The sequence below is a fragment of the Papio anubis genome, chromosome 13 (genome assembly GCF_008728515.1).
Source record: "Papio anubis isolate 15944 chromosome 13, Panubis1.0, whole genome shotgun sequence".
Lineage (NCBI taxonomy): Eukaryota > Metazoa > Chordata > Mammalia > Primates > Cercopithecidae > Papio > Papio anubis.
This window is the reverse complement of record NC_044988.1, coordinates 74,006,658-74,033,103: the sequence shown is the minus strand read 5'-3', so window position 1 is coordinate 74,033,103 and position 26,446 is coordinate 74,006,658. Positions and strand designations below refer to the sequence as shown.

Below are 26,446 nucleotides of genomic sequence, written 5' to 3'. Positions count from 1 at the left end.
AAGCTTTTATCAGCAAAAAGCGAGAGATTCACATAGGTTGCTTACAAACAGAGTTGACTGGTTCCAGAGACTCAAAGCCAGAGTTGCCAGTTCAGTGGTAGAGATGCTGTTACCAGGAAAGCGGTCTTTCAAGAACATCTTATCTGAATTACTGCAGTCCTAAAGAAGGCCTAATGATAAACTTTGTCAAAGCAGGAGATGAGTGTAGGATGTGAAAGGATTTCCTGTGGGGGTTTTGAAGTCCTTGGGCTGGGCGCTGTGGCTCACGCCTGTAATCCTAGCACTTTGGGAGGCCGAGGGTGGGGCACATCACTTGAGGTCAGGAGTTCGAGACCAGCATGGCCAACATGGCGAAACCCCATCCCTACTAAAAACACAAAAATTAGCCGGGTGTTGTGGCGGGCTCCTGTAATCCCAGCGATTCTGAAAGCTGAGGCGGGAGAATCGCTTGAACCTGGGAAGTGGAGGTTGCAGTGAGCCGAGATCGCCTGGGTGACAGAAAAAGCCTCTGTCTCAAAAAATTAAAATTAAAATTAAAGTCCTTGGCAACAGCTCTTATCTCAGATATGTAAGCACGAGCCTCCTCTCTTCCTGCCCTCCCAGTCTGTTCTGTCTGGATCTGACAAAAGTGATTTCATCCGGGTATCTGCAACTTTCACAGAAAATAGGTGGTCAAATGGACAGATTTTCCTTCTCTTTCCCGGGAGAAATATATCATAGAGAAGCTCAGGAAAGGCTAACTGCAGGGAGAGAGGGATATGTGTGGGGCGGTGAGACTTTTCTTGCACAGCAAACTACCTACTGGAGGCAGAAATCTTAAGTCCTCCATGCTCCCTTACCTCCAAGTTAGGGCTCATTCCCAGCACAATGACCTCCACTTCACTTAAAAAAAAACAACTGGCAGACATTTTAAAAAACTCAACCAAGTTCAGAATAATGCCATAAGGAAATAATTCTTGGCCCTGTGCCACTAGAGAAAGAATATTTAGGGTGAAGACTGCATTGTTAATCCGAGGTGAATTGACATTAGCTGCTGTTCTTTAGTGTTCCTCAGTCTGTCTCTAGGATAGGTTAACCCCCTTCCTCTCCTGCCCCTTCAGAAAGGAGTAAAGTCCTAAACGTGAAAAGGAAAGACATTTCTGGCTTGGAGCCACAGAATAGGCCAATCTCGAAAGTTAGGGCAGAATCACAAGCTCCATTTTGTCCATTTCTCATCTAAGGTTAAAAGAGTCTGTCATCGTCCTGTTTGCTAGGAGGCTCCCGTCCCAGCCTGGCTGGGGGAGCGACCGCACGAAGAGCGGGTTGCGGGCAGGGTCCAGCCCCACCGGGACCCTGGGTCTCCTCTTCAAGGGTCTCCGCGAAATGCTCGAAGTTGTTTCATTCAAAAGGGGAAGGCTTGTTCCACTGCGAGCGGCTGGTTGGCCATTCCCTCCTTCAACCTGATGTTTAGAGAGGGGGGTAGCTTGGAAAGCCACAACTCCACCGGCGGATCGACAGCGCCAGGTGACAACGTGGGAGCGCTCCCTGGGCCGCAGCCACGACTTAGCTGGGCGGCAAAAACGCAACAGCCGGCGCCACGGGGTGTCCGGGGGTTGTGGCATTTAGGCTAGAAAACAGCTGGCATCAGGCTGGACGCAGTGGCTCATGCCTGTAATCTCAGCACTTTGGGAAGTCGAGGTGGGCAGATCACGAGGTCAGCAGTTCGAGACCAGCCTGACCAACATGGCGAAACCCCGACTCTACTAAATAAAAAAAAAAAATTAGCCGGGCGTGCTGGCGCAGGCCTGTAATTCCTGCTACTCAGGGGGCTGAGACAGGAGAATCGCCTGAACCCGGGAGGCGGAGGTTGCAGTGAACCGAGATCGCGCCACTGCACTCCAGCCTGGGCAATACAGCGAGACTCCGTCTCAAAAACAAAAACAAAACACACAAAAACCCTGGCATCCAGCTAGAAAAGTCCTCTGACTGCGACTGCCGGCGGGACGATCCCTGACTGCAGTCCCCTCCTTGCGCGCCACACGGCTCCGGAGACTGCGCTAGAACTTCGGCGTCGGCGCGCGGCCCCAGGTCTGGGAGCGCCTGCGCCTGGTTCGCACATGCGCGTGGCTTGCACGCTCCTGAAACCCCCCCCCCGCCCCACCCCTCCCCTCGGGCAAGGGCTCGGGCGCGCTCCCGCGGCCAGTACCTGAGGCGCCAGCGTCCGTGAGGCAAGCGCCCTGGTCAGGCCGCTTCTGAGGACTAGCATGGCGTGGCTTCGGCGCTGAGAAAAGCAGCCAGCCGAATCCTTTGTGAGACTTCTCTGAAGGCTTCCCGAGTGGAAAAAAGCGACTCCTGGACCACTGGCGGACGCAGGCAGGGGCGGGGCTCGGCTGGGTCAGCTCCACCCCGGCGCTGGAGGCGCGACAGGTCCTGTAGCTTGGCGTCTTTCTCTTCTGCGCTGAGCCTTGGTGCCCCTTGGTTTCCTGAAACGTTCTTGCCCCAGACGTTAGAGGTGACATTAGAATTAGCTGAAGTCTAGGATCGTTCCTGCTCCACCTTTCTGGGCTCTGACCTCATTCGCTCCAATGCGCAGTTGTGTAGATTCGTAAATGTGCCGGGGTTGTGCGTGTGTTGCCCCTGGAGAAGGAAGGGGAGGTGTTGAGCGTGTGCATGTGCAGTGCTTTGCATTTAAAGTCGAGATGTTGACAGAGTTAACTTGTTTGTTTGAGACGGAGTCTCGCTCTGTCACCCAGACTGGAGTGCAGTGGCGCGATCTTGGCTCACTGCAAGCTCCGCGTCCCGGGTTCAAGCGATTCTCCTGCCTCAGCCTCCTGAGTAGCTGGGACTACAGGCGCCCGCCACCACGCCCGGCAAATTTTTGTATTTTTTAATAGAGACGGAGTTTCACCATATTGGCCAGGCTGGGACAGGGTTAACTTTTATACGTTGTGATAGACGTGTATTTGTAGACCAGTGAGCCTTCGCTTTTCTGCATTGTGTTATCTGTCCCCATTGCCACCCCAGCGTGATCTTGGAAGGCTCCTAATAAAGATTTAATTTTCCATGAGCTCAGAGGACTAGCAGCACCGAGCATGATAGGAAGAAGTCGAAGTTAAACATAGTTTGAAACTAGATTGTTCTGTAAGCCCTTAACAGCAAAACAGCCGACCTCTGGTCTAGTCCTCCCAGTCCCGGGGTACTGGTCCCCAGACTAACCCCCATCAACATTTTAAGCTGTTTCTTCTAATACCTGTTTCCGTGGTTGTGTGTGTGTGTGTGTGTGTGTGTGCGTGTGTGTGACAGAGTCTCGCTCTGTCTCCCAGGCTGGAGTGCAGTGGCGCGATCTCGGCTCACTGCAACCTCCGCCTCCCGGGTTCACGCCATTCTCCTGCCTCAGCCTTCAGAGTAGCTGAAATTACAGGCGCATGCCACCACGCCTGGCTAATTTTTCTATTTTTAGGAGAGATGGCGTTTCACCATGTTGGCCAGGCTGGTCTGGAACTCCCAACCTCAGGTGATCCGCTTGCCTCGGCCTCCCAAAGTGCTAGGATTACAAGCGTGAGCCACAAGGCCCGGCCCATATTTTTAAATAATAGACATTTTCTGCTATTTCTTGCATTTTCAGTTATGGATAGTATGTGCTGACTTCCTTCTGTGGCAGGTGAGGATTTATGTCTCATAGAAGCCACTGCCCCCAAATTCACTTTGTAGGGGAGTGGCTTCTATGAGACATAAATCCTCATCTAATAATGCTTGCATTAGTTAATTTACAGTAATTGATTATATTAATTTCACAGAAATCTCCATTATGTTAATGTTTGTATTATTCTTTCTAATAATTACATTATTGCATACGTTAATGTAACACTGCTTCCATCATGAGGACTAGGGAATTTTGTGGAAGGGCTTTGGAATCATCAGTTTGAAGGAAGGGAGGCTCTTTAAAATTAGTAATTCCAGAGGAGATGCCTTAATTTTTGCAGCTAAGGGATACCCATTTCTAACCAAGTAAGACCAAACAAAATATAATTTGTGTCAGCGCTATGATTTATTTTCTTGGACTTCTTTTATTTTTCTTTGAGGCGGAGTCTCACTCTGTCGCCCAGGCTGCAGTGCAATGGCATGATCTTGGCTCACTGCAACCTCCGCTTCCCGGGTTCAAGCAATTCTCCTGCCTCAGCCTCCCAAGTAGCTGGGATTACAAGTGTGCGCCGTCATCCTGGCTAATTTTTTGTACCTTTAGTAGAGACAGGGTTTCACCATGTTGGCTAAGCTGGTAGTGAACGCCTGACCTCAAGTGATCTGCCTGCCTCCCAAAGTGCTAGGATTTATAGGCGTGAGCCACACTGCACCCACCTATTTTCTTGGACTTTTTAAACCCTGGAATTAATGCATTCACTCATTTAAACAGCATTTACCAAATTCCTTCTATGCTCTTTTCCTGAAACGGGGGTACAGAACTGAACAAGACAAAGTTCCTGTTCTCTTGGAATGTACAGGTTGGGGGAAGGAGATGAATAAATGAAGAGAAAATAGATCAGTGATTAATAAATAGTATGAAGTAAAGTACAGTAAGATATGGAGAACAGAAAGTGGTGGAAGGAAGTAGCACAGACTCCTGGCTGTTTCTCAGTATCTACTCTCCCCTAGCCCAACCCCTGCCCTTTTTAAAAATTAATAATAGAATCTTTGCAGTTTGTTGTGGCCCCCCCACTAAATCCTGGACAGTGGAAAAATGTTGGCACATTAGTGACCTGGAAGTGACCTTAAAGGAGTGCTGGAGGGGTTGTTACCTTGTTTCTAATTTCTGCTTGCTGGAATATGGATGTAATACCTTGAGTTCTTGGACTATGAGGTAGAAGGCTTATGTTGATGATGGTGGAACAAAGAGAAGTAGCCTTGGTTTCTGACACCATGGAACACCATACTAGGAACCCTGGGCTGCCCTTCCCTGGACTTCTTTTACATGTGAAATCGCCTTCTAGTTTAAGCCACTGTTATATGGCTTAAACCTACAATTTTAGTCAACACAAGGGTGAATATTTCTTCTCTCTCTCTCTCTCACTTGTTTATAGTTTTTCTTTTAGCTATCATTTACTAACTACCAAATTATTTGCCAGAAGTGTAAATTTTCTCTGTGATTAAACCTGTTAATCAGTTTCAGTTTCTTCTTTTGGAGTTAATCTTTCCAAAGTCCTAATTCTCTTGCTTCATTGTGGACTAGTTCTCTAAGATGTCATGGCCGTAATTCTGGGATCTCCTTTTACTGATATGCTGGGGAATCTCATTCACCTCTTGGTGGATCCTGTTTCAGGATGTTAAAGCTTTTTTTTTTCTCCCAGATTTTAGCAGAGGGTATTGAAGCTTGTATCTCTAATGCCTCTATCCTGCTAACCCTCTTAATTCTCAGTTTGGATGGGTATAAAATTCTATGTTGGAAATATTTTTTTCTCATATTTTTTTAAGGCAATGGTCCACTATATTATAGTTTCTAGTGAAAAATTCATACCATTCTGAGTGCTGATAGTTTGTATGTGACTTGTTTTTTACTCTCATTGGAAGCTTTTGTGTTTTTGTCTGTGTCCCTGGTATTCTGAAATTTCAGAATGATGTGCCTTGGAGAAGGTGTTTCATCTGTTGTGCCTCATTCAGTAGACATATGGACACTCCTCAGTATTGAAAAATATATTGTACTTATTGGATTTTTTTCTTCCTGTGTTGATCTCAACTTATGTTGTTCAAACATGTGCCTCCACTTGATTCTCTAATTTTCTACTTTTTTTTTCTGTTTTCTGTCTAGTTTTTTGGAGGAAAATACCAGTTTTATCGTATAACTATTGAAATTTTAAATTTCAACTTTCACTGCATTTATTTCCAAGAGCTTCTTTTGTACTCCATTCCCAGAAGGTTAATGTATTTTCCTCTCTGTTTTCAGAAAGAGTATCCTCTTTTTGCTTTGTGAATTCAGTATTTCTATCTCTTTGAGGATGTGAATTACTGGTGTTTTATTTTTAAAATAGTTACTGTTTTAGGTCTTATCCCAGCTTTGTTTCTGTTTTGTTCAAGTTGTGTTATGTTTTCTACTTATGTTCTGCCTTTGGTACTAAAGTTTTTCTTAAAATATTTTTGTGTTCATGATCATTGGGAATCAGCTTTTTTTTGGAGACAAAAAAATTTGAAAGCTCTTTGCACATGAGTGGCACCTGTTAGTGGGCTCCACTGTAGGGTTTCCTGAGTAATCTCTTTTTGAGGTGACCCTCCCACTCCATTATTATCTGTCATTTCTCCTAGTCTAGTCTGTTACCCTTTGTGGAAACTTCCAGTGTCCAATGTGTCCGGTATAAACCTTGTTACAGTTTCCTGTGACTGAGGAGGAAAGGAAGCTGGCTCAGTATTTGATACTTGGTAGATACTTTCCCCTGTATATGGTATTCTTGCATGTGGTTCAACTTTTCAAGACTGTATTAATTAGGATAGGCTAAACTGCTGTAACAAGTACAGTTGACACTCCGTATCCTATTAATTAGGATAGGCTAAACTGCAGTAACATATACAGGTGACACTCTGTATCCATGGGTTCCGTATCCATGGATTAAACCAACTGGAATAGAAAATAATTGGAAAAAAACTAATACAAATAAAAAAATACAGTATAACAATTATTTGCATGGCACTTTCATCGTATAAGGTATTATAAGTGATCTATTATTATAATTTAGTTGATGGGAAGATGTGCTTAGGTTATACGAAAATACCACATCATTTTATGTAAGGCACTTGAGCATATGTGGATTTTGGTATCTGCGAGGGTCCTAGAACCAATCACCCATGGATACCAAGGGATGACTGTAGAAACTATATATTGTCTCAAACACAATAGGTTTTTATTTCTTATTCCTTAGGAATCTAAAGTGGGTTTTCCTGGTCAGCAGTCACCTCTTTATATGGTGAATTAAAGATGCAAGCTTTTTCTGCCTCCTGACTTTGCTATCTCTGGAGCCTCTTCATTAACTGCGTCCAGCCAGCAAAAAGGTAGAGGGAACATCTAAGAGGAAAATGCTTGTAAGTAGTGAGGAATAAAATTCATAGCTAAAACTTAGAGAGGAAAAACATTGCTAAGTACTGCTAGGTGCCTAAGCCAATCTTCTATTCATTTTCTCATGGGTTTTAATTATCCTCAAAGCTCTCTGAATTAAGTTTTGTCTCCATTTTATAAAAGAGAAAACTGAAGTTCTAAGAAAGAAACAATTTTCTCACATTCACGTCTGCTAAGTGGCACAGTCAGGGTTTGAAGCTAGATGGTAAAATCATTTATTTTTAAAAGATATGTGATTTTTTTTTTTTTTTTTTTTTTTGAGACAGTGTTTTGCTCTTGTTGCCCAGGCTGGAGTGCAGTGGTGCGATCTCGGCTCACTGCTACCTCCGCCTTCCGATTTCAAGTGATTCTCCTGCCTCAGCCTCCTGAGTAGCTGGGATTACAGGTGCCTGCAACCACGCCTGGCTAATTTTTGTATTTTTAGTAGAGACGAGGTTTCACCATGTTGGCCAGGTTGACTCGAACTCCTAACCTTGTGATCCGCCTCCCTCAGCCTTCCAAAGTGCTGGGATTACAGGTGTGAGCCACCACGCCCAGCCAAGATACATGATATTTAAGGCAGTTTTAGATTTGTGGTGGAAGAGAGCTTTTAAATGCATTGAAAAAGAATGTTTTTCTGTGACTTCTTTTTTGGTATAAATCCCTAAAAAGTCTCAAAGATATACAGGATTAAGTATTTTGAAAATTATTGTTGCATATACTGAACTTCTGACAAGAATTCCAAAGGATAGGTAATCCAAAACTAAATAAATCATACCAAAACATTGTATTATTAAAATAGGCTAACATGATATAGAGTAACTGGGTAGTTATTTTAGATTAGAGAGACTAAGACAGGTAACATGAAGCATTTATCATAGGTACAAAAATGTATACAGGCACATCTTGTTTTATTGCGCTTTGCATTATTGCACTTTTACAAAATCTCAATAAACACATACAACCATCCATTTTTTCCCCTTAATTTCTTCCATTAGCGATTGGTTTAACCTAGGAATGCAGAATCCACAAAACGGAGGGCCGACTGTATAGTGTTTTGGTTTGCCTGTTTTAGAACTGGGATGATTATTTAATTGACAGAATCATTGTACATATTTATGGGTTATATGGTGATGTGATACATATAATGTATAGTAATCAGATCAGAGTAATTAAAATATCCATCATCTCAAACATTTATCATTTCTTTGTGTTGAGAACATTCAATATCCTCCTAGCAATTTGAAACTACATATTGTTGTTAACTATAGTTATCCTAAAGTGGTATAGAGCACTAGAACTTATTCCTCCTATCTAGCTATAATTTTAACAAATGTCTCCCATCCTTTTCTTCCTCCTAATCCTTCCTATCCTCTAGTATCCTCTGTTCTACTTTTTATTTCTGAAATCAACTTTTTTAAAAGCTCATACATTAGTGAGAACATGTGGTGTGCAACTTTCTCTTGTTGGCGTATTTCACTTAATATCCACCAGTTCCAGCCATGTTGCTGTGAATGACAGGATTTCATTCCTTTTTACTGAATAGTATTTTCTTTATCCATTAATCTTGCTGGACACCTAGGCTAATTCTGTATCTTGGCTATTGTGAATAGTGCTGCAATGAACATGGGGGAGGGAAGATGTCTTTTTAATATACTGATTTCTTTTCCTTTGGATAAATGCTCAATAGTGGGTTATCTTATTTGCAGTTTCTTGAGGAAACTCCATAGTGTTCTCCATAGTAGTTCTAAAGAGTTTACATTCCAAACAGTGTATAAGATTTTCCCTTTCTCTGCATCCTCACCAGCTTTGTTTTTTGACTTTTGTAATAGCCAGCCTAACTGGGGTGAGACAATACCTCACTCTCACTTTCCTGATGATGAGTGATGTTGAACATTTTTCATATATTTATTAGCTATTTGTATGTCTCCTTTGGAGAAATATCTGTTCAGATCATTTGCCCATTCTTAAATTGGCTTGTTTGGTTTTTATTGCTGGTGAGATATTTGAGTTTCTTGTATATTCTGGATATGAATCCCTGTCAGATGAATAGCTTGCAAATACTTTTTTTTTTCCCCATTCTATAGGTTGTTTTTTCACTCTGTTGTTTCATTTGCTGTGCAGAAGCTTTTTAGTTGGACATAATCTCATTTATTTTTGCTTTTGTTGTCTGTGCTTTTGAAATCTTATTCGTAAAATCTTTTCCCAGTTCAATGTCTCGAAGCGTTTCCCTTATATTTTCTTCTACTACTTTTGTAGTTTCAGGTCTTACACTTAGCTCTTTGACCCATGGAGCTGAATTTTTGTATCAAGTGAGAGGTGGGGGTCTGGTTTCACTCTTCTGCATGTTGATATCCAGTTTTCCTAGCACTATTTTTTGAAGAGACTGTCTTTTCCCTAATGTATGTTCTTGGCAACTTTTTCAAAAACCAGTTGGCTGTAGATGTATGGATTAATTTCTGTTCTATATTCTGTCCCACTGGTCTGTTTCTGTTTCTATTCCAGTACCATGCTTATTTGGTTACTATAGCTTGTAATATATTTTGAAGTCTGGGGATGTGATGCCTCTAGCTTTGTTCTTTTTGCTTAGGACTGCTAAAAGCAAATTCTTGATAAAGAAATAGACCTATTATTTATAAGATATTAAATAATATCTAATGGTAGGTGTAAGAGATACCATAATTTTGAAGTAGTGATCAAGGTAAAATAAATTTTCTGTATTTGCAACAACTACAAATAGAGTTTGACAGTATCTATGATTTTTATTGACTAAAAAGTTGCAGGTCCTGCTAATAATATTGTGGTTTGTTGCCTACCTTCTCAAACAAAGGAAATGCTTAGAAGTTGGTGCCAATAAAGATGGAACTTTTACCCATCCAAGTTATCAGACTCTGAATTTTATCCATAGACTCCTTCAGGATTTGTGTACAAACCACTACTCTAGAGTATATAACTAGGAATGGAATTGCTAGGTCATAAGTTAAGTACATATTCATCTTTACTAAATCATGCCAAACTGTTCTATAAATGTATTTTCTTAATAGCTGTGTATGAGGTTTTCCTGACCAATTTCTTAATTGCCCATCTGATCTGATGAGTTGTGAAGACACATTTTTACACCTCTTATAACAAACAGGTATTAGTTGAAGGATGGCGGGAATTATAAGACGTGGGCAAAAGGAACAATCGTGATGGTGTTCTTGCATTGTTTTTTTTTTTAAAGGTCAGTCTCATGCAAAAGCAGGAGAGGTGTATCCAATGCTGGCCCAACTGGGTAGGAGGACAGCAGCTATACACGTAAACTCTAGATGCTTAAATTTCCTGAGTGAAAACTTTCCAAATAAACACTGAGATGGAAGACTCTTAGACAAAACTCAGAGCCAATGCCTCTAACTTCCGTGATAGGTTTTTACCTCCAGTGTTGGGTCTTCTTTGCCTTAGTAGGAAACTCATCTGTCCTTTGAATCCCAGGGAGCAAGATAAATGAGGGATGATTATACTTTCTGCTTTTCCAATTTCCCTCAGATAGCTAATTCATAATTTACTCCCTTTGCTATATGTAACAGCAGTGTAAAATAGAAATATAAAATAACATAGAAATGTAAAAGTAACATAGCTGTAATTATAGATTTCATAGTCTTGGAAGTACCAAATCTACTTTAATAGGAAACACTCAATTAAAACAAAAATTTAAGTTGTTTATAGGGAAACCCTACCACATCTGTGACAGTACTAAAGAAACTGATTCTGGGGTTAGTGGTATGCAATTTTCTTCAGGTAACAATATTTACAGTAAAGATGGTAAATTGGTACTGTCTCATTACCTTACAGTAACACAGCAATAGCTTCAGAGAAGATAAATATATAAAACTCTTAATAAAAAGAACCAGAATGTATATGTAGGCTTTTATTAGGGCAAACATTTCCATATCCGTAAAGATTTCATTAAAACAAATGGATGTCTCAAGTATCTTTGTTAAACAGGATCCAAAATGAAGTAAATATTAGTTAAAATTAATTATAAATAAAGACATTTCAGCATATAAACCAACAAATCTTTTCTAGATTTTTAATACCAGGACCTAACAGCATCATTTTCCAAGTAAGTGACAAATAACTAATGTGAAAACCGTATTTAATATAGATGTCACAAATGACAATGTAGTTTTCCACAGTAAAGAAATATGTTAATTTTCATGAATGCTATTTGGTATTACAAAATAAATGTTACTGGACAAAAAACAAAAAACAAAAAAACAGGAAAACAGACATGATGGAAAGGTTGATAAAATATATTATTTAAAAATGCTGTCACAAGCATGGAAATGTTACCATTATCATTTGAGTACAAGAAAATGCTATAAAGCAAAGAGTTGTCAGAATAAAGTAGAAGAGATATTCTGAAACAAATGAAGAGTCAAGATCTTAAAACAGTGACAAGTATTTTTAATGTATGACAGATACTGAAATACCGTGGAGAAAGTAAACACAACTATTTTTTGAAGTGGTAGTTACAAAGCACAGATGTAGCCTTCAAAATGGAAGAAACATAGCAAATTAACTTACCACCTCCTTCAAATAAAAGTGAGAACCTCTTGGGAGAATTTAAGCACCATTAGCAGACACATCTTAGAGCAGTTAATGAAATGTTTTGTATTTCAGTAGAAAACTATTTCAATGGTGAAAACGATGTAGGAATCAGAAGCATATTCTGCTGAGATACTAGGTAGTTGACACTTTCCCGAACTGGAAAAACATTTCAGAAAGGCATATAGAGTTACTGACTGAATCACATTTGTTCTAAAAATAATTCATGCCTAGTCAAACAGCTTACCAGCTGCCACAACTCTGGGATCCTCATGGGACTTATGTCTCCCAGCTGCACGACTATCTGCACTCTCGTTCCACCAGAGAACATGAACTGCAGAAACAAACCACAAGTAGTTTCTAAAAAAACAGCCTTAACAAATAAGAAATAACAGAAAAATGAATCAAACCAATCCTATTCTTTTTTTTTTTGAGACAGAGTTTCACTCTTGTCACCCAGGCTGGAGCGCAGTGGCGCGATCTCAGCTCACTGCAACATCCGCCTCCTGGGTTGTAGAGATTCTCCTGCCTCAGCCTCCGGAGTAGCTGGGATTACAGGTGCCCACCACCATGTCTAGCTTTTTTTTTTGTACTTTTAGTAGAGATGGGGTTTTGCCATGTTGGGCAGGCTGGTCTTGAACTCCTGAACTCAGATGATCCACCCACCTCAGTGTCCCGAAGTGCTGGGATTACAGGCATGAGCCACCGTGCTTGGCCAAAACCATCCTATTCTTTAAATCAAAATAGTGATATCAAAAAGGTAAAACTAAATATATTACTGATAAGATTTCAGAGGGGTCAGAGACTTGCTAGAGAAATTGATAAATTAATCAAATTGGTTTTATAGATGAAGAAATAGAAGGCTGGAAAAGGGAAGTACTGAAGTCAAACAGAGGCACAATCAAGACAAGACCCAAATTTTATGATTTCCTACTACAGTTTCCTTTAATTTTTAAAAAAGCAAAATTATGAGGAAATTGTGTTTACTATTAAAAATTTACAATATACAAAGAAGAAAATTAAAAGTGGCATAATGTTAACAGTATAGAGAAAACGTCTATGGAAATTTATTGTATTTCCTTTGGAAAATATGAGTAAAACCAAATCAGGGTCTGAATGTATACTATAATAACAGATTTAGTAACAGGTTTTTAAAAATCAACAGTATTTTCTATGGCAATATTAATTTTTAATGGTTATATAAATTCCTCCTTAGAGAATCAGCAACTTATTATGCCAGCCCTTATTGTTGACTATTTAGACTATTTCCAGTATTTCAGTATTCTATAAAATACTGGAATAAATGTTCTTCTTGTACAAAATTGCTTATGAAGTTTTTATAATTGTAATATATAAATGTTAGATGTACAGGAAAATGCAGATAAAAAACTGTAATCATTTTATTTTTGGTGTATCTCTTTATTTGTGTATATATGTATTTTTATTTTTTAATTTTAATTTTATTTTTATTTTTGTGGAGACAGGTTCCCACTTTGTTGCCCAGGCTGGTCTCGAACTCCTGGCCTCAAGCAATCCTATTGCCTCGGCATCCCAAAGTGTTGGGATTACAGGCGTGAACCACCATGCCTGGCCTGAATTTTTATATATAGTTGTATATTTATACAAATAAACATATATAAGCATATTTGCTTATGCTTATATAAGTATATCATATGATGTACATGTATATTGATTTCTGTATTACACATGTATTAAAGGTCATACATTTCCAATGTTTCTTTAATGTAAACAATATTAACATAAACTTCATTTGAGCACAACTATATGTTTATAATAATACTTTTGATGACAACTACTGACGTTTATTGAATGACAACTATGTGTCAGGCCTAGTTTTAAGCATTTTAATGTATTAACTCATTTAATTCTCATAATAATCTAGGTCCTCATAATAATCTATCATTTTATGGATGAAAAAACTAAGGTATGGTGAGGTTTACTTACCCAAAGTCAAAAAGTAAGTAGTATACCTGGGTTTTAAATCCAGGCAGTCTGAATCTGATTATTTCCTTAATATAAAGTAGAATTTAAGTTGAGAGAACTGAGAAGCATGTCTTATATATATATACTTACATACAGTGTATATAGTATACACTGTCCTCCAGAAATGATGTACTGATTACCAATTCTCCTAACACTGAGAATGAATTTAAGATGAAAAAGTGTATGAACACACATTTTCAGTAGTTGTTTTTAAAAATAAAAGTTATATGTGTGCAGTATAGAAAATTAAGGTAGAGGCTGCGCATGGTGGCTCACGCCTCTTATCCCGGCACTTTGGGAGGCCGAGGCAGGCGGATCACCTGTGGTCAGGAGTTTGAGACCAGCCTGGTGAAATCCTGTCTCTACGAAAAATACAAAAATTATCTCGGCGTGGTGGCACACACCTGTAATCCCAGCTACTTGGGAGGCTGGGGCAGGAGAATCTCCTGAACCAGGGAGGCGGAGGTTGCAGGGTGCTGAGATCGCATCACTGCACTTCACAGAGCATGGTTCCATCTCAAAAAAAAAAAAAAAAAAAAAAGAATATTAACCTAGAGACTTAACCATTTATCTCACTGAAATATGACTACTATGAATGTTATATACTTTCAAATTTCTTTTCTATATAATTTAGCACACCTATACACATACACACCCAGGCATATTTTCTAGAAGTAATACTGGCAAAAACAATAAAAATAAGGCTTTTATTTGTATTGTCAAATTTTGGGGAAAGATTAAGCTAATACGAACCCTGCACAGTATTTGAGTACTTATTTTTTCCTGACCTAATACTATATCCATGTAAGTATGCCTTTTATTAGGTAAATAAATGGCATCTCATTATTGTTTTAATATGCATTTTCTTTAATATATATTTAGTAGCCATGTGCATGTCTACTTTTGCATAAATTTTTATTTTTATTTTTGCCTTTGAATTTCATTTATGGTGATTTTCAGGCATCCAGAAAGTTTGAGCCTTTGTATAATAAAATCATAAGTTGATTTTTTTTTTCTTCATAGTTTCTTCATTTGCTTTTGGCTTACAAATATAGTCCCAATCCACATTATTAAATAAATTCATCTACATTTTGTTTTACCAATTTTATGGATTAAATTTTTTTCATTAAAATACACAATCCAGCTTGACTTTATTTTCACATATGGTCTGAGACAGGCATCTAATAATTTTCATAACAGTTTCTCCTCCATGTATTTTCCAACCTGAATATACATCTATTTTTATATATTCTATTTTCTTATGATAGATTATTACAAAAAGTTGAATTTCTGCATAAAGATGGGTATATTAGGTTTGAGATGTCCATTGGACATAGATAATAGAAAGGCAACAGGATATTATGATGAGTCTTTCAAATATTTGTTAGCTATTCTTAGACATTTATCCTTTCTTTGTTACCTTTTTTTTTTTTTTTTTTTAAGAGACAGGGTCTTACTATGTCATTCAGAGGCTGGAGTACAGTGGTGCAATCATAGCTCACTGCAGCCTTGAAATCCTGGCTCAAGAGATCCTCCCACCTCCACCTCCCAAGTAGCTAGGACTACATGTGTTTACCACCATGCCCAACTAATTCTTAATTTTTTTTTTTGTAGAGATAAGCTGTGTTGCCCAGGCTAGTTGCAAACTCCTGGGTTTAAGCAATCCTCCAGCTTCAGCCTCCCAAAAGCACTGGAATTACAGGTGTGAGCTGCCTCTTCGGTTCTTTTATCCTTTCAGATAAACTTTACAAATGTTTTTCTGAATTTGCCACAAATCTTGAAATTCTGATTGAAATGTTTTTCAACATTAGAAGTTAAATACCCCAAATATGTGTTTTATTAAATAAATATATCCATATATAAATTTACCTCTCTCTATATATATATATTTACTATATCTATATAGATATATATAAAACTGTGGTGGAAAATGGGTAAATTTTTATGAGGGGCTTTAATTTTTATATAAAACATATATTACCTTTTTACTTAGAGATAATCTCCCTACCCCAAGTAATATTATTTAAAAAAAAATCAGTAAAAGTACATTCAGAGGAAAAAGAAATGATGAAAGTAACAGATTATTTCTTGAGGTTCCTTCATTTATTTATTTTTTATTTTTAGTTTTTGAGATGGAGTTTTGCTCTTGTCGCCCAGGCTGGAGTGCAATGACACGACTTTGGCTCATTGCAACCTCCGCTTCCTGGATTCAAGTGATTCTCCTGCCTCAGCCTCCAGAGTAGCTGGGATTACAGGCCCCCACCACCATGCCTGGCTAATTTTTTCTATTTTTGGTAGAGATGGGTTTTCACCATATTTGCCAGGCTGGTCTCCAACTCCTGACCTCAGGTGATCCGCCCCCCTCGGCCTCCCAAAGTGCTGGGATTACAGGCCTGAGCCACTGTGCCCAGCTGAGGTTCCTTCAGTTTAAAAATTTTAATCATTTTGATGTATCAGGGAAAATAGTTATTCAGTATTTGAAAAAGGTTTCATAAGTTAACATTCTACATAAATAAGATGTAAAACAGATTTTCTCAATTTTAAAAATTACAAAAAACTAAACATTTGGCAATAAATAATAAAATATACTCTATAATGAGAAAGAGAGAAACTGACCCAAGGAACTTAGGTCACAATATATATTACAATTTCATATAAGAAGAAATGGACAACTGTACCTCTGTTAAGTGCTCCATACTCTGTGTGGAACACTCCAACTAGTTTTGTGTAGCCTAGATTGACATGAGCATGAACTGCCCTTTTAAATGCATCACCCCACAGAGCTGGCCCACCAGGTTTCATCTCAAAAGTGGCCAGTTCATAGACTCCTGGAATAGGGAGAAAAAGAATTTTTCAGAAAACATTCAAGCAATATCTAATCACGTTTCTCAGTGAAAAGTCTTTCACTATCTACACACACAGATTTGGAGGATGAGACATGCATATGTATTATGTAGACATGTTTATTATATTTGCACTGTCTTTCTTTGCTTTTATGCTTAGAAAGTCCTTGCCCATGTTTAAGAGTGAGTTGTTATGCTTAATCATGCAGATGACAAAGAAAAAGAACTGGAAGCTATTATAAACTATTATCTAAAATATTTTTAATCGATAAAATTTGTTAAAAAACTGTTGAGAATGTATAATGAAATAGAATTTTGAGCTGCATGAGTCTATGCTTTTAGAAAATAAAAGAATAAAAGAAGAATTTTCCAATCTATGTTTTCATTCTTTCCAATTTCCACTATGTTTTTCTTCATATAATTTCTCCCTATAAGTTTCCATTTTTAACAGGAACAGCAAAGGAAAGAGTGGACCCGAAGTGATGTCTATGAATTTTGTAGGAAAAAAAACCAAACCTAAAGAGATGGTTTTATTTGTCCTAAATATCCAGGTAAATACTTGAAAAGTATTGTACACTTTGGACAGAAGTATAGAGCTGGTGGAGAGAAAGAAACTCTGGGACAAGTAGGAAAAACATGCAAAAATTTCCAAGCAATGATGTACACAGAGGAGGAGAACTAAGATTTGACACTGTCAGAGAAGTGAACTATTTTATTTAGATAGTACTGAGAACTGAGGGGACACCTAAGTAGGTAAAGATCCAAAGAAGAGTTTGTAAATTTTTTGTAACCTAAATACACTACAAAGTTGGGAATAATGGGGGAAGTAAAATAACATTTAAATGAGTTTATGCTTTTCTAATCTGACCTTTGTTTAAAACTGGATTGAGGTAATAGTTTCTTTAAGTCAGCAAGAAGTGAAATCAGCAAGAAGACAAATCTTAAGCAATTACTTTCAAACTGAGAAACAAGAAAGAAGACAAAAAAGTTAGACTAAAGTAATATAGCTTGGCAGTTTCACTTAATCTGTTTCCCCCAAATAGTCAATGTTATAAGCAAAGCTGTATTTAATGATTTAAGATTAGTTATAATTTATGGAAATACTTTCACATTTTAAAGATCATATTATTTTAAAATTATGGCAAAACTTCATACGCTATCCCTTACCTATCAACACGTTCCCTGCTCCCAGTGCACAAATTCTCAACTTCTACTGACCATGTCAGCTTTTTCTATAACACAGTTAAGCTTACAAATCTGCAAGGTCTCAATCTGAAAAATATCTCATTATTTTATGCTCATTTTTTTAAAGGATGGGGTAAGAGCACCCATTTATTTTTACCTCAACAATCACTGTATGTTCCTATATAAAACAAAGGATTAATTTTATTTTTTTCCAAAGGAACTTCAGTTTATATCACTTAAGTTCTTTAGTATTTTGTTCATCAAAACTCAGTGACTAAGAAGGAAGGACTTACCCTCTTTTGGAGGTTTTTCTATTTTGCACCATGGTACCAGATAAGTAATCTCACTCTCTTGTTTATCAATGAGCGCCAAATTTGGAATGAGAAATTGTTCTTGCCATTCCTTATCTTTGGCCAAGGCTTTCCGAACTTCAGTTCGATGAGCAAAATTATCTGTGGGAAGAAAAGAATAAGGAAAAATTTAAAAATTCAGTTTTAAATCACCTGTACTTTTCTGGATTTCATTCAAATCAGCAATGGTCATTGATGCCATATAAGAACCTTGCGTTAGGCCTTTGGCGACACCAACTAAACAGATGTGACCATCTGCCCTGAAGTTGCTCAAGGACAAAAAGGGCAGCAGAAATGCAAACTAATTGTAATGTCACATAATAGGCTTTATAGGCTCGACCACGTAGTAGGCAGTTTTGTGAATTAGGTTAAGTTATTGAATCTTTCTGTGCCTCAGTTTCTGTGAAATTGAGATAATAAGACATCTACCTCCAGGGTTGTATGAGGATTAAATTAACACATGAAAAGAGTTTAGAATAGTAGTTGGCACCTAGTTAATACTCAGTATATATGAACTATTCTTACTTGATTGAGGCATTTAACTGACAGTGCTAGTTTAGAGAAAGACTGTTTTCCTTTGGTGGTGGTGGGTAGTCAAGTCCAGATACACCCTGAATCAAATTTAACGAGTGAAGTTAAAACACCTTGAATCAAATTTAACATGAGTGAAGTTAAACTGTACTTTTTAAGCCTCTTCTCCTTTGAACAAATAGATTTCAAAGAAATAATGCTGATTCTCTTATCGTCATCCATTCTTTCTCCCCAGCACTTATTTTTCTTCTATTTAAGTTACCCAAACAGTTATATACATTTGCCAACATATGGGCCTAGTACTATATTTACTGTTAGGACCTCATAATACTAATGGTAAGAGAGTTTCATATGGTTTACATTGGGATAAGGAAGAATACCTATCTTACAACTTAAGTGAGGTATATCAGAACTTAGTTTTTTTAAATGGGCTGTGATACAACTTGTACCACATCTAAAGCATAAATTGTATTTTAATGGGGCTTTTTCTATTGTAACAGGGAAAAACCCTAAACCAAACACTAAATGAAATTATTAAAAATTATTTAGGTATCATCATGTCCTGATGTAGACACTGGAGTAACAAGCATTCTGGGCATTCTTATAACTTATTCTCCTTCCTCTACTAAACCAGGCGTAGGTTAGTTTCAACACGGGAAGAACTCTCCCTCATTCCTTTTCTTTTACCTCCCTAGAGTAGTGTAACAGTGAATTCTTCAAAACTCTGGGGGTACAGATATGAAACAAATGTGGTCTGTAAACATAACAGAATTATTAAATCTCAGAGTTCAGTGAGGACTGAAAGTTAACCATCATCCCCTATAAACCTCCATATCCGTAAAGTCCCTTAAATGGCTGAAGTATTTCTGCTAAAATACTGATATACAGTCCCCTAGCTTCAAAAAAAGAAAAGGTACTTCTCCTTTCCTTTTCTGATCTTAACCCACTTGGACTTTAAAAATTGCTGCTCTAAATTTTTGATGAACTGTCTTTACAGCAAACCATTTTAACATTTTTCTGAGGTTTAAAGTCTAGTTCTCAATTTTATGGCTTGATATATGAGACGCCATGTCTTCCAATTTATAATGTAATATAATGTAATGTTTAAGTAAGGGGTTAGAGGTATACCACTGGGAAGAATAAGAACTGAATTTACTTTTTTGGTATTGCTTTTCAAAAGTCTTAGTTATCCTGTATGTATCTATAATAATATAGATCCAAGAACTAAGTTTTATGTTACATTTAACAGAATGAAAATCTATACTGAATGCCAAAACTGGATGACTCTTTACCATACTTCCAAATATGAAACACTTTATTCATTCTGCCTCCAAATTCTACACTCCAGTATCCAACCAATTCAGAGTGAGCTGTCCGAAGATGAGCATTTTTCTTAAAATTTTCCAGGAACTCATTCATCTTTGAGGGTTTAAGGTAATAAGTACGAAATTCATAGAATGTTCCATCGTATTGTCTGGGTCCTGTAGCAAAAGATGAGCACACCTGAAGAAGATAAGACAAATGTAAATACCTTGAGAAGAAAGGATTCATTATACTGTGTTAAAACCAAATCTGAATCTGGTATAAGGGACATTCATAGACTCATTACTCATGTTTGTACTTCTGTTGTCAATTCTCAGTATGTTACCGATGGAGGGTGTCCAGGTTCTTGGTGTTTGAACAAAGAACTGGACAAAACGCACAAACAAAGCAAGGAAAGAATTCAGTAACAAAAGCAGAGATTTACTGAAAATGAAAGCACACTCCACAGGGTAGGAGTGGGCCTGAGCAAGTGGCTTAGGAGGCCTGGTTACAGAATTTTCTGGGATTTCAGTACCCTCTAGAGGTGTCCCACTGGTTACTTGGTGTAAGCCATATATAAATGAAGAGGATGACGTAAAGTTACAAAGTCATTTACTCTGTGTACACCCTATGTAAATGAAGATGATATTTCTTGTCATAGCTGAAGTGTTTTAGTTCTAGGAAGTCCTTAGGTCCCCTGCCTTGAGGCCCTATTCTCCTGCCTCCCATATATATTTGTTTACATAGAGGCGTCAATAAAGACAACTACTCTTAAATATGCTGAGTGTATGTTACTGTTTCCTAGTGGGGGCTCACTGTCAACTTTAGCCACTTTTTCAGAAATTGCTCATAAGAAGGCGCTGAGATCTTAATGGTACTTCTTTATCCAAGAACTACAATTAGGATTCTAACAAATTTACAAAAGTTTTCCTATTAGCCAATATTGCATCTTTAGTCAAAAGCATATGTGTTACAGTTATGCACATCAAAGAACTTTATTAACTACGCAAGTAACTTTTTGCAGGCATAATGAAAAAAAATGTTTACTAGCAGAAAACTCTTTTAGGTTCTTGAAAAAAATGGAAATTACAATTCAGGTCAAAGTATTTCCTAAATGCAATGAAGTAAACCACTGATCAAAAATAGGACTGGAATGTAACTAATGCAACAAAAAGCTCTGACCTATCCAATTGTATTGTAATATAGTGGTAGAACATGAATGCTGAGAAAAAAAATTCAGAGTCACAATTTTCTGATTATTAGTTTCTAATTACGATGCAATGTGAACAACATTTAATGAATCCACTTATACCACATTGATAAAAATATCGCTTAAGAACCATTAATTCCTTTTGTAATAGTCATACACTCACTGTAAATTTCTAATTTGTGTTCTGGTTGAACTTTCTGTAAGAAATACCTCACCAAAGGTTATCCTCTATGTAGGTATCTATGTGTAATATGTATACACACACACACCCCCACATATATATATACATGCATGGTATACACACAGGCACTCGTGATATTCTTATAAATCCATCTTATGTAAGTTTGATTAGCATGTGCCATTTCTTGAAGTTGATTACACCAGAATAATCTATTAAGACAGTTTTGATACCTACAAAGCTATGGACAAATTAGGGCTTATATTGACTAGCCAGTATGTCTGTCTGAAAGCAGTAGGCTTTTGCTCTGATATATTTGTTTACAAAATACAAAATTATGTAACTGTGTATGAAAAGGCTTAATAATAATTATCTAGAGTTAATTCTGTTCGTGTCTGAGTTATATTCTTATTGCTCAAATGACTAAGCCTACCAACAAAAACAACTGCAGCTGCCCCTGACTTTCATGGACACTCTTTTTGTGCTTTTAAACCAAACTCTAGTAACAATGTTGGTAGAGAAACAAGTGCCTAGTATCCATAATTTCAAAATTATTATAATAAAATATATCAGGAGATAGGCCAATGGGGCATTTGTGACAACTAGATTTCAGGTTGATTCGAGGAATTTGTATTTGGAGGATAACATAGTTCATCAAAGGAACACATTTTTACAATTTTTGACAGTATTAATATATAGTAGGGAACCTACAGTGAGAGAGAGAGAGGTGTAGACTGGTGGTGCCAGAGAAGGAAGACCGCAGGGGAGCAGGGTATGGTGGGGGGCCCGGATGGGAGTTGAGAATTTTGCTGCAGGTATGACTTTTAACTACTAGGGCAGAAATCATGAGTCGTCCATTCTCCCTTATCTCCAAGTTAGGGATCATTCCCACCAGCAACGACCTCCACTTCACTTACAAGAGAACAACTGATGGACATTTTTAAAAACTCAAAGTTTAGAATCATGCCATAAGGACGTAATTCCTGGCCCTGCGCCACTGGAGATTCATTAGGGTGAAGACTGCATTGTTAATCCGGGGTGAATGGACATTAGCTGCTGTTCTTTAGTGTTCCTCAGTCTGTCTCTAGGATAGGTTACTCCCCTTCCTATCCTGCCCCTTCATAAAGGAGTAAAGTCCTACACATGAAAAGGAAAAGAAATTTCTAGGCTGGAGCCACAGAATAGGCCACTCCCGAAAGTTAGGGCAGAATGTCCACTTCTCATCTAAGGTTAAAAGAGTCTGTCATCGTCCTATTTGATAGGAGGCTCCAGTCCCACCTGGTTAGGGGGAGCGGCCACACGGAGCGCGGGTGGCGGGCAGGGTCCAGCCCCACCGGGACCCTGGGCCTCCTTTTCAAGGGTCTCCGCGAAATGCTCGGAAGTTGTGTTTCATTTAAAAGGGGGCGGCCGGTTTCGTTGCGAGCGGCTGGTTGGCAATTCCCTCCCCTCCTTCAAGCTGATGTCTAGAGAGGGGGGAGGCTTGGAAAGCCACAACTCCACCGGCGGCTCGACAGCGCCAGGTGACAACGTGGGAGCGCTCCCTGGGCCGCAGCCGCGACCTAGCTGGGCGGCAAAAACGCTGCAGCGGCGCCATGGGAGTGTCCTGGTGGGTGTGGCAGCCAGGCTAGAAAAGCCCTCTTACTGCGACTGCCCGCGAGACGACCCCGGCTGGGGGTATTCCCCTAGCAGCGGCCTCCTCCTCACGTGCGTCCCGCGGACCACTGTCTCGGGGTTCCCGGTCTCGCGCTAGAGCCTCGGCGGCGGCGCGGGACCCCAAATCTGGGCGCGTGTGGCGGAGAGCGCATGCGCATGACTCGCACCATCCCGGAACAACCCCTGCCCTCCCCTCGGGTGAAGGATTGCGCGCCCCCGCGGCCGGTACCTGAGGCGCCAGGGTCCGTGAGGCCAGCGCCCGAGTCAGGGCGCTTCTGAGGACTAGCATGGCGCGGCTTCGGCGCTGAGAAAAGCAGCCAGCCGTGTCCTTTCTGAGACTCCTCTGAAGGTTTCCCGAGTGGAAAGGAGCGGCTCCTGGACCATTGGCAGACGCGGGCTGGGGCGGGGCTCTGCGGGGTCAGCTCCACCCCGGCGCGGGAGGCGCGGCGGGTCCAGTAGCTTGTTGCCTTTCTCTCCGGCGTTGGTCCCCCTTGGTTTCCTGAAACGTTCTTGCCCCAAACGTTAGAAGTGACGTTAGAATTAACTGAAGGCTCGGATCGTTCCTGCTGCAACTTTCTGGGCCCTCACCTCATTTGCTCCAATGCTCAGTTGTGTAGATTGGTAAATGTGCGGAGGTTGTGGGTGTGTTGTCCGTGGAGAAGGAAGGAGAGGTGTTGAGTGCGTGCATGTGCAGTGCTTTGTATTTAAACTCGTGGAGGTTTTTTAAGTTTTAGATGTTGTGATAGACGTGTTATTTGAGCCTGACCTCTCTGCAATAAATGTGTTCTCCATCTTATAAGGTTTAGATTAAATTTTCCACGAACTCGGAGAAATGGCAGCCCCGAGCCTGATACAGAAAAGTCAAAGTTAAACATACCCTGGTCTAGTCCTCCCAGTCCTGGAGTATTAGTTCCCAGAGTAACCACCTTTCAGCATTTTAAGCTGTTTCATTTAATGCTTGTTTCCGTATTTTTAAGTAAGAAGTATTTTCTGCTGCTTCTTGCATTTTCAGTTATGGATAGTATGTGTTGACTTCCTTCTGTGGCAGATGAGGATTTATGTCTGTCTCATAGATGCCACTGCCCCCAAATTCACTTGTCATCCTGCATCTAATAGTGCTTACGTTAATTAATTTACAGTAATTACATTATTAATTTACAGTAATCTATATTAATGTTTACATTATTCTTGCTAATAATTACATTATTGTACACATTAATGTAATATTGCTTACATCATGAGGACTAGGTAGGTATTATAGGCCCATGACCTGTGGTTGTATTGGTTGTGCCTTGTGGAAGAGCTTTGGAATTGTCTGTTCACAGGAAGGGAGGCTTTTTAAAATTAGTTATTTCGGAAGGGTTGCCTCAGTTTTTCCAGAAGAGAGACAGCCATTTGTAACCGTGCAAGACTAAAGAAATCATTTGTATCAGATCTGTAGGAGTAAATTATTTTATTAGACCTTTTTTTAACCCTGTAATTGCCAATCCATTTATTTATTCAACAGATATTTACTAAATTCCTTCCATTTCCAGGCACTTTTCCAGAAATGGGTACAGAATTGAGCAAAATTCAAAGTCCCGTCCTCTTGGAACATCCAGGTTGGAGGAAACAGATAAACAAATGAAGAGTAAATATATCAGGGCTTGTCAAATACTATAAAGAAAAATACAGTAAGATACGAAGAATAAAAGTGCTAGAGGAATTCTAAAAGTGCTTAGGATTCTAGCTATTGACTTGGATATTTAGGATTTAGGTTTCTTCATACCACTCCCTCAATATACACTTTCCTTCCTGCATCTATTGATGTTTACATTAAAAGTATGTTTTGGGGTGAGAAAAAATGTTAAAAGCACTATAAGCACAAGTGAATCTCTTCAAATAGTGGGCTTCACTGTGAGGTGATCTGACCTGGGTATTTCATTGAAGGCTGTATCCCCTCCCCCAAACTGTTATCTGCAAGTTATTTATTTGTGTAGTCGGTGTTAGGGACGGGAAACTTCCAGTATCCTATCTGTGTGGGAAAAGCCTTGCTGCCAGTTTCCTGAGGCTGAGGAGGGAAGAAGGTCGGAACACTCAGCATTTGATAGTATCTTTTAACTATATGTTAATTAGGGTAGACTAAATAGCTCTTGCAAATCAACACACAAAAAAGTGTATTATTACTCAAACACTATAGGGTTTTATTTTTTATAAGAATACAAAGTGGGTTTTTCTAGTTGGCAGGTAGCTCTTCTATACCCAGTAAATTAAGGAGCCAGGCTTCTACCCTGTGGCTTTGCCATTCTCTAGTCTCATCATAAACTGCATCCATTCAGCAGAAAGATACAGAGAACTTCCAAGAGAAAAATACAGATGGGGCAAAATTCATGGCTACAATTTAGAGATGGCTAAACATTGTCAAGTGCTACTAAGTAGCTAAAATATTCTCCTATTCACTTTCTCACGGGTTTTAAATATCGTCAAAATACTGTGAGTTAAGCTTTATCTCTGTTTTGTAAATGAGAAAGGTGAAGTCCGAAGAGAGAATTTTCTCAGGTTCATTGCTACAAAGTGGCACAGACTTTGAAGCCCAATTGTAAAACCAGTTCAGTTTACCATTTATTATTAAAAGATATGTGATTATTAAGGTAATTTTAGATTTGTAGTGGAAAATAGCTTTTAGACAGAATAAAATGTAATGTTCTGTGGCTATTTTAAAAAACATAGCCCTAAACTGCCGGGAAAATGTATAGAATAAATATTTTGAAAATTATTGTTGCATATTCTGACATTCTGACAAATAGTCCAAAGGATAGATAATTCAAAGCTAGAAAAATCATACCAAAAAAACTAGATTATTAAAATAAGCTCATATGATATAGAGTAACTGGGTAATTATTTTGGATTGGATAGACAGAGATGACCTAAGAAGGTAACATCAAACATTTATCATAGGTACGAAAGTGTACATGAAATATCTGTACACTTTAAGGAATAATAATAAAGTGAATATCTGTGCTCTTTCCACAAGGCTTAAGAAAAAGGGTATTGCCAGCAACTCAAAAGCTCAATACATGTTAATACATGCTTCTTACCACCGTCTCCTCCAATTCCCTCAAATAACCATGATCCCAAATTTTGTGTTATTACATTGATTTTTTCTGAAATAATTCAACTACATTTGTATATAACTCTAAAGAGTATATTGCTTTGGTTTGCCTGTTTTAGATTGTTTATTAACTAATTTTATTTTTTTTTACATAATTTTTAGTTGTAACTTTAGGATTTTGTAAATCACCCACATTAATGCAGTTGTAATAATTCACATCCCTTTTATATGATATTCTATTACATGAAAATACCTTGTTGTTTTGTCCATCTGATGATTATAAACAAAGCTGTTTGAATTTATTTGTAGATGTCTCCTGGTTCTGCCAGAATAATTTCTCTAGGGCAGGTATTACTAATCTTTTATTGTGTCTTAAAGTCCTTTCAAAATCTTGTGAGCCTATGGACCCCAAATGTTTTTAAATGTGTAACAAATACATAGGGTTGCAAAGAAAACAA

General features: G+C 38.6%; 3 protein-coding genes across 8 annotated transcripts in view; 1 reads left to right on the top strand and 2 right to left on the bottom strand.

Moving 5' to 3' along the window:
* The window catches only part of NIPSNAP3B (nipsnap homolog 3B), a 48,711-nt gene extending 45,953 nt beyond the window's left edge, over positions 1 to 2,758 (bottom strand). For all 6 annotated transcript variants that reach the window (XR_004177956.1, XR_004177957.1, XR_004177958.1 and 3 more), the window contains exon 1: positions 2,186 to 2,758. Coding sequence is in view for 1 of the 6 variants with exons in the window: in XM_003911414.5 (XP_003911463.2) it covers positions 2,186 to 2,245 (60 nt within the window). In the remaining 5 variants the exon portion in view is untranslated. The remainder of the gene's footprint in view (positions 1 to 2,185) is intronic.
* The window catches only part of LOC100999399 (olfactory receptor 13C2), a 164,075-nt gene continuing 139,967 nt past the window's right edge, over positions 2,339 to 26,446 (top strand). The window contains exon 1 of the mRNA XM_021927306.2: positions 2,339 to 2,406. The gene's annotated coding sequence lies outside the window, so the exon portion shown is untranslated. The remainder of the gene's footprint in view (positions 2,407 to 26,446) is intronic.
* On the bottom strand, positions 10,949 to 23,403 carry LOC100997415 (protein NipSnap homolog 3A). Its single transcript, XM_003911413.5, has 6 exons — positions 23,127 to 23,403; positions 19,847 to 20,057; positions 17,967 to 18,125; positions 16,324 to 16,473; positions 11,889 to 11,975; positions 10,949 to 11,800 (listed from the first exon to the last, which is right to left on the bottom strand). The coding sequence occupies exons 1-6, from the start codon at positions 23,184 to 23,186 to the stop codon at positions 11,724 to 11,726; spliced, it is 744 nt and encodes a 247-aa protein (XP_003911462.1). The 5' UTR covers positions 23,187 to 23,403; the 3' UTR covers positions 10,949 to 11,723.

What these genes read in the sequence shown, in the direction of transcription:
- LOC100997415 (XM_003911413.5), bottom strand. Translation starts at nt 23,186, where the DNA reads ATGCTAGTCCTCAGAAGCGCCCTGACTCGGGCGCTGGCCTCACGGACC. An exon ending in CACGGACCCTGGCGCCTCAG is followed by an intron (nt 20,058 to 23,126) that starts GTACCGGCCGCG and finishes TATCTTCTTCAG; the next exon opens with GTGTGCTCATCTTTTGCTAC. An exon ending in AGAAAAACCTCCAAAAGAGG is followed by an intron (nt 16,474 to 17,966) that starts GTAAGTCCTTCC and finishes TCCCTATTCCAG; the next exon opens with GAGTCTATGAACTGGCCACT.